At 38.4% G+C, this 8,654-nt stretch overlaps 1 protein-coding gene and 1 non-coding gene across 2 annotated transcripts; one reads left to right on the plus strand and one right to left on the minus strand.

Moving 5' to 3' along the window:
* Window positions 1-4,729: 4,729 nt before the first annotated feature.
* LOC118482934 lies at window positions 4,730-4,835 on the minus strand. The gene has a single exon (XR_004869265.1). It is a non-coding gene; the product is annotated as a small nucleolar RNA R71 (small nucleolar RNA).
* Window positions 4,836-5,205: 370 nt separating this feature from the next.
* On the plus strand, window positions 5,206-6,306 carry LOC110925943. Its single transcript, XM_022169761.1, has one exon. It carries the CDS (start codon window positions 5,206-5,208, stop codon window positions 6,304-6,306), a length of 1,101 nt encoding a protein of 366 aa, XP_022025453.1.
* Window positions 6,307-8,654: the final 2,348 nt, after the last annotated feature.

Consider the following 8,654-nt stretch of genomic DNA (forward strand, 5'->3'; position numbering starts at 1 on the left):
CATGGAATACAACAAGTGCTCTTGATTTTTCTCTAGGATTATTCTCAATCATTTTCGGTTCTTCTTTACTGCGATGGTAAATCGCCTTTCGATAATAATCATCATTGAAAGGTTGTTCATTTCCACCAACTGCAGAATTGTTACATTCTCTCTTGAAATTACATTTTTGCTTACATTTGAAGCAGGTCACTTTGGACTTATCAAATCCAAGTTTTGCTGACGGACCACCTAATGATTGCTTCCCGGTAATCTCCATGTATCTCTGAGCTCTGCGAATACAACTTGCCAAACACCAGCGAATGTCTATGAGCTCCATTTCTTCTGGATTAATCTGGTCGTAGTCTTCTTTGGTCAATTCGGAATTTCCAATTTTGCCTGCAACTAGACCTTCATACGATTCCAGAACTGATGCAAGAAAGCTTATTTGCTGTTTAGCTGCATTGATGCTCATAGCCGGAGAATTTTTCAGTTTAAGAGCAATGTTGCAAAAAATTTCTTCAGATTCTTCAGAGCTTGCTTTTGAAGATGAATGATATCCAGAATTGTAACTTGATGAGTTTGTTTGTGGTTCTTTCATCTTTTCAACACTGAACCCAGTCTTTGGTGATTCACCTACTTTCACCGAAGGTATGTTACCTTTGTAATAAAGACCAACATTCTGATGATGCGATGAACTGCTCATCTTGCTTTGCTTTTGTAACTCAAGGTCATGGCTTTCAATTTTTTCTAACAAAGCATCAAGAGAAATTGAATCATACAAAACATCATTTTTCAAAATAAACACAAACGTTTGCCACTGATCAGCTCGTGGTAACGTTCAATGATTTTGTCAATTATTTCTTCTCTTGTTTTCACAATTTCAAACCTTTCAAGTTCTATTTTTAGGTGACAAAAGCGTTCAATCATTTGCCTAACAGATTCACCTTTCAAACTACCAAACAAATCAAATTCCTTTTTTAATAAAGCTATTTTGTTTTTCTTGATTTGTTTACCCCCCTCAGCTTTCACCCGTAAAGCTTCCCATACATATCTCAATGACCTATCATGATTTAACAACGAAAAAATATCATCTCGAATTGATTGTTGGATCAAGGCAATCATCTTCTGCTCATATGAGAATTTCTTTTTGTCTTCTTCTGAAAAACTTCTGAGCGGAATTTCTTCACCTTTATCATCAATAGGTCTGTCCTAACCAAACTCCAAACAAAACCAGCTTTCATGGGCATAAGCTTTAGTCCAGTTAATAAACCTTTCTTTCCACCATACATAATCCTCAATGTTTTCAAGTTTAGGTGCTTTCGAATAGGTTCCATAGAATTTATCATGTTTAATATTATCTTTAATGGATCTTGTTATCGATTTGGGTGTAACATCTGAAGTTTCCGACGAATCTGAAGTAAATGCGTTGTAGAAAGTGTTGTAGAATTCTTCAGCCATGATGAAAATTCCTTGAATTATCTGGAGACAACAAACAAACAAACACAATCAGTTTAATCAATAAGAAACAACTTGAAATAAACTGACACTCGATTGACGTGAAATGATCTTGATGCGAAATGTCCACTTTCAAATGAAATCAAGTCTCAAGCGAAATCACTTCTCCAAACGAAATTACCCGGCCAAACGAAAATAGCTTTGAAACGAAATTACCCTAATTTTGTTCGAAGTGACACCCTTTCAAACGGAATTGTAATTCCGTGCGGAATTATCAATCGAAAACAGAACTTCAAGCGAAATTACTAATTTTACGTGGAACCTCTCAAACGAAATTACCACTTTGGTGCGGAATTACTAATTTCGTTTGGAACACTCAAACAAAATTACGACTTGGTGCGAAATTAACCCCTAATTCCGTACGAAATTATGCTGATGTCATTATGTCCGATCTGATTTTCAAGCGAAATTACAAGTTTTATCAGTTTTAGATCGAATTTTAGTCCAATTCTTTCAAGGATTAGTTAAAACACTGTTTCACATGATATATATGAAATTCAATCCATTTTGACCATCAAATCTTGTTCAATTTAGAAAAGAAGGTGTAGAAGTAAGAAAGTCTGATGAAATTGATGGGTGGTCCATAGGACAACCCTTAATGGTGTTAAATGACAAGTTAATCCCTCATTTAATCATGTAATTGTCTTGAATTAGATGACTACAGTTGCTTATGTTTCAGGTACATTCGGAGCTTAAAAGTGTGGAAATGAAGCTTCGGAATAGGCGCGGTTGGACTAGAGATTGAAAGATGGAGCATACATGAAGAAAATAATTTACTAAAACTGAAGAATTAAGAAGATAGCATGATAGAGGACGAAATTACGAGAACGTAGGCGAAAACGGAGTTGAAACGAAAAAGTTATGCTGAAAACAAAATTTCATGCTGAAGCCTACCGTAATTTACGGTAGCTACCGTAAATTACGGTAGACCCCAGCATTTTTCGTCCACCATAAGGCAGTAGAGACCCACCGTAACACTTTTTGGTCCACCGTAACTTACAGTGGTACCGTAATTTACGGTGGTACCGTAATTTACGGTGGAGATGACGGAGAAATGTGTAACTGCCCTATTTTATGATGTTTTATTGTGTCTTTTCAAATGCAATCATTCCTATTCGGTTACCAGCAGTCTAGGGGCGATTTTTGGGTGTTCTTGAGAGCTTGAAACAATTTCTAAACATCTTGTTAGTGTTTTTAATTCCTATGAACACTGATATGTATGTGATGATGATTGTCCAAGTCATGAGTGGCTAAACTTATAGTGATCATCCTAGGTTGAAGGTTTTTCTAAGACATTTGTGTTTTGATTCTTATTTCTAGAATATAGACTTGCTATGATGGTTTGTTTATTATGGTGTGTTGTTTTCTTGTTCGTAAATTGTTAATTTGTATGTTAATCTTAGTCTAAACCATATGTTCTTGGTGCCGTTGGCAATCGAGATATCATGGGCGGGATTAGGATTGGGTATTGATTAATTGGTCATCGGGTAACAACCTCGCGTTCTAGGAATCCGAGTACTTAGTTCCCTTTCATCACGACAAGTAATAACACATGAACCATGTCTATGTGGTTCTTTCTAGTTGAATATTTGCATGAATGTGGAAGCAAACCGGAAACTTAGGATGGTCATTTCTCTCTAAATTGTTTACAAAACCAATTCTCAATTCGCATTTTAATTAGTAATCTTAGTTTTAAAAATCAAACAAACAATCCAACTCTTTGAATTTACTTTTTATTGTAACTAGTTTAATCTTAGTTAACTTAGATACATTTCTAAATAACACATTTTCCACAAACTCCCTGTGTTCGATACCCACTTACCGCTATCTACTTAGTTGTAATTGGGTTAAATTTGCGTGACCACGACATCACGTCAAATTTTGGCGCCGTTGCCGGGGAGTAGTGCGCAACGTGTGTTAGTTTAATAGTTTTGTTTTGTTATTTTCGGGTTTATGCTGGTTGTGTTTAGTGTGCAGGTATTTCAGGTGTATGCATACTAGGGGCTCTCACAGGTCATCACCGCTATCGTTTGATCCGGAAATTGAGAGAACACTAAGGCAAAACAGATTTTAGTACGAGAAAACAAGATCATTGGTTCACCCACTTCACCCCTTACACCGAGAAACATTATGGCTGATTCACAAATCCCACCTACAACGGGTCAAACGACCTCATCCTTTATACCTACTTCCACCCAACCATCACCAAACACCACTTTACCTAATACCACTGTCGAATTCACACCAACGAATGTCACTCAACCGATCACTACCCAAGTCGAACCCACTATTACCTTTAGCCCTTCTACCACAATCCCACCAATTTCCTATTTCTTTCCCCCAACTACGGGTCAATCATCTTCTAATTTCACAATTGCACCAAATTCCACTATTGTGCATGCTATGCCATCTTTTAGACCACAAAACTAATCGGGTTTTCAGTACTCGACTATCCCATTTGGGCAAACTTCGGGAATTCAGGGAGGTGGTTATGATGAGGGATACGAAGATTTTGAGGGTTTTGATGAAGATGGGTATGCTTATGGAGGTGATGGGGATCAAGGAGAGTTCGGTTACGTGCAAGGCCAATTTCAAGTAATGCCAAGTGTTGGTGGAGTGCCACAACATCAGATTATACCACAACACATTAGGCCAAGGCCACAAGGGCCGCAATTGCAACGTCCGGTGCCTTTGCAACAAGTTCGCCCACAAAATATGCAACCACACTTCCAAAGGCCAATTCAACGCCCACCGATGCCACCATAACAGTTTCAACAACCAATTGCACCACAAGGGCATGTGCCAAGGCCAATGGGTCCTATTCCTCAAAGGGGTAGGTTCGGTGTACCAAGGAGGCATCTTAGAGAAAATGCGAGGGGCATTGAAGCGCATTTTATGCCGGTAATCACTCATAATCCTTCACCGGTAGTCATTCCTCACAATGATCAAGGAAGGACATTTGAAGTGAGGACCAACTCATTGCAAAGCTTGCCAAAATATAAGGGTTTAGCAACGGAGGAGCCTTACTTTCATTTGGAGGCTTATGACTCGATTTGCAACACTCTTGGGAGTCAAGGATTCTCAGCCGATGATATTAAATTGGTACTATTCCAATTTTCTTTGGAAGACAAAGCGAAAAAGTGGTTCTACACATTACCTTCAGCATCTATATATACATGGGGGGAAATGCAACAAACCTTTTTGGATGAATTTTACACCGCTCAAAAGACGAATGATGCTAGGAAAGGGTTGAGAAGCTTTCAACAACAACAAGGTGAGATGTTCCATGAGGCTTTTGAACGTTTCAACATGATGATAAAGAATTGCCCTCATCATGGGATTGAGCTTTGGGAGTTGATGAATGCCTTCCACGAGGGATTGAGTGTCGAAGATGCTCGTGATCTAATGTCAATTACAAATGGTACTTTTGGCACAAATTACGAGAATGAAGATTGGGAGTTCTTGGAGAAAATGGCCATTACATCAAAGAGGAAAGCTCAAGCATCAAGGAGAGCGCGACCGGCTGTCACAAGATCACAAGTTCATACGGTTGACGATGGTAATGTTCAAACTTCTAACCAAATTTATGATGTTTGTGCTATTTGTAATGAAATAGGTCATGCGGCTGAAAATTGCCAAGGGATGGTTCAAGGGCAATATGAAGAAGTTCATGCGGTACAAGGTCAAGGAGGGGGTGGTAGAAACTACAACATGAATTCCAATACTTACCACCCCGGTTTACGAAATCACCCGAACTTTAGATACGGGAATTCGTCAAATCAAGCCAACCCGAACTTCCAAGGAAACCAAGGATTTCAAAGGCAATATCAAACGGGTCAAAGTTTTTCGGGTGGAAACGAGGTAATGGAGATGTTGAAGGCGATGCAAATTGAGATGCAACGAAGGAATCAGCTTGATGATGCTCGCATTCAAAAAGACGAAATCCGTGATAAAGCAATTCAGTCGTTGACTACCCAAATGAGTCAACTTGCGAGCGATGTGGCAATATTGAAGAAATCAAAAGGCCAACTACAAAGTGACACGGTGACAAATCCCGAAAACATTAAAAGTGTTAATATCAATGTGGTAAGTACCGTTCCTAATAGTGAATTCAATGAAACATTTTTAACATCTTCTTGTCAAGTGAGTGCAGGTATAGGAAGGGATGCCGAGGTTGAAATGGACAAAGGGCATGGAGCACCACTCGTGCCTATTCAAGTGGGAAAATTAAAAATTCCTCAAGCATTGTTGGACTACGGGGCGAGTATGAGCGTGCTACCAGGCGATCTATACGATATGTACGACTTTGGTCCGCTTCAAGATATAGACACCATGGTGAGTTTGGCGGATGAAAGTTGGAGGCGTCCATGGGGAATGGTTAATAATGTTATGATTCGGTTGGGAGAATTTGACTATCCGGTGAATTTTCTGGTTTTAGATTATGTTTCTACCAAAACGACATCACAACAAAGGGTAATTTTAGGTCGACCGTTTCTTTATACGGCAAGTGCTCAAATCAATTGTAGAGACGGGATCATTACTATGACCGAAAAGAACCGTAAGTTGTACTTTGATATTCATACTAGGGAGATTATGAACCTTAAAGAGAAGGGTAGAGAGTCTAGTAACCATATGAAAAGTGTGCATCAGAGAATAAAAACAAACAAACCACCGGGGTGTGAAAAGAAATATGAAGGTTCGAGCAGGTATGTAGTTGACTATCCACCGAATGGACATTTGATGGATTCATTTCAACCAATGACAAGCTACAGTGGGGGAGGTGATAGGAACCGATTCTTTGAGCCACCATAAATAGGGGTGGCATGGTCTGGCTGAAGACTCGAAACTTAGCGCTGCTCGGGAGGCAACCCGAGGTTTTATATTGATCTTTCTATGTTTATTTTTCTATGTTTCAGGGCCATGGCGACATTCAAGTGTGGGGAAGATGTGTGGATACTTGTGTGAAGGTGGTGTTAGGAAGTCGGATCATCCACAACATCTGTTGTGTCAAACTTCACCAGGTCAATGTACTCTTTCCTTAGTCTTGTTATGTTCTTTAGCTTTGAAATATTGGTAGTTAGTTCGTTTGCTTTTAGATTAAGAAAAAAAAAAAGAAATTTGGGGTTTGAGATTTTGAGCTAATATTGATGTTGAATGGGTTTTTAGTGATCAATTCCTTCCAAAACCATACATTGGGGTCAATGTATCCCAAGTGTGGGGATGGGGGAAAATTTTGACGGTTTTTAAAATTTTTAAATCAAGCGAAACATTGTTGAAATTCGAACACTTTGAACTTACCCCGAGTGACACACCGGCAACCCTTAATTACCCTTTTTCTTGGTGAGAGTTGAAGCCACACTTGTACATAAATAAAATTTATCTTTGATGAGAGTGGCTACGGGCGGGGGTGCATTAGAACTTGTGCTTGAATGCGGTTTGAGTCCTTAGTTGGACGTGAATATGAAAAGGATAGGGGCATTTAGGTAGCCTCGTCTTTAGAGTGCGAGTGTGGGATTTGGGGGGGGGGGGTTGGACCTCATTAATTATATATATGAGCTTGGTAGTGAGAGGGGCGGGGGTTTGGACATTTAGTTGCCAAATTTTGTGCCTAAAGCCTATCATTTGTTACCCCTTAGCTAGTTTCCTAAAATTTTACCCAACTTGACCTGGTCTTATAGTGTTAGTAGTGTTTTAGTAATGTGTAGATATGTTATGATGTTATGTTGAATGTTTGCTTATTGATTAAAAAAAAGAAAAAGAAAAAAAAAGAGATATGAAAAGAAAGAAAAAGAAAAAAAAAGCGAAAAAGCAATGAAAAAGAAAAAAATGATGTATGAGTTGTCTTGTATATAGAAGTCTTTGGTTTGTTTTGTTTGTTTTATTGTGTAATAAAAGACCGGGTTAAGTCATTCGCTACTACATATATATTTCCATTTCCTACCCGTATGCCTAGCCACGTTACAACCTTTAAGTCCCTTTGATTTGCATTCATGTTTTGACAATTGTTAGGTGGAGGACCAATTCAGGTACAAGCATATAGTTGTGCAATTACCCGTTTACCTTTTGTGTGTCTAGCTTATCTTTGCTAGTGCTTACTTGTTGCCGAGAGGAGAGATATAGCGAGGGGTGTGTTGTTTGGGTGTTAGGAAAAGGGCTAGTAAAAGGATGATATTTTTATGCTTGGTTTATGTTGATCGCTTGTGCATTTTAAAATGGTTTTTGATGGGTTGCTTGGGACAAGCAACGGTTAAGTGTGGGGATGTGATGGGTGGTCCATAGGACAACCCTTAATGGTGTTAAATGACAAGTTAATCCCTCATTTAATCATGTAATTGTCTTGAATTAGATGACTACAGTTGCTTATGTTTCAGGTACATTCAGAGCTTAAAAGTGTGGAAATGAAGCTTCAGAATAGGCGCGGTTGGACTAGATATTGAAAGATGGAACATACACGAAGAAAATAATTTACTAGAACTGAAGAATTAAGAAGATAGCATGATAGAGGACGAAATTACGAAAATGTAGGCGATAACGTTGAAGAAAACGGAGTTGAAACGAAAAAGTTATGCTGAAAACAAAATTTCATGCTGAAGCCTACCGTAATTTACGGTAGCTACTGTCACACCCCGACCACGTAGAACATACAAAACGTGGCGGAAACGTCGGGGAGTGTTGTAACAGAATCAATTGTTTCAAATCCATGGCAATTGAAGTTTCGTTTTATTAATCAAACATGAAAGTTTACATTGTTTTATACAAGAACCAAAGAGTACATAACATAATTTAACTAGTTCTTGTCTCGTTTTAAGTCACTAAGGCACAGGTCCGCCTAAGTATGTCTTGATAAGTCCTATGCATCATCTCCTGAAAACACATGTGAAAATAGGTACGTCAGCATAAAAATGCCTGTGAGATACATTGGTTTTGTGAAAACGGAATTCATGACTTATGTTTGAGAAAATGTTTAGTCATGAACCTTGTAATTTGCTTTGTCTTGTAAATCATTTGAAAAACGATAAAATCAAATGATATGTATAAATAAGAAGACACTGTATGGTTAAACGGATAACCATGTAAAATGTGTTTGTATAAGATGGATCGTTTGTAAAACAATGTCTCGTGAAAAGTGTGTTATTTGTATAAAATGTCATATGTCTCAA

The sequence above is a fragment of the Helianthus annuus genome, chromosome 1, assembly GCF_002127325.2.
Source record: "Helianthus annuus cultivar XRQ/B chromosome 1, HanXRQr2.0-SUNRISE, whole genome shotgun sequence".
In the NCBI taxonomy this organism is placed as follows: Eukaryota; Viridiplantae; Streptophyta; class Magnoliopsida; order Asterales; family Asteraceae; genus Helianthus; species Helianthus annuus.

Excerpts from the sequence above, each read along its gene's own strand:
- LOC110925943 (XM_022169761.1), top strand. The coding sequence starts at position 5,206 with ATGAATTCCAATACTTACCACCCCGGTTTACGAAATCACCCGAACTTT.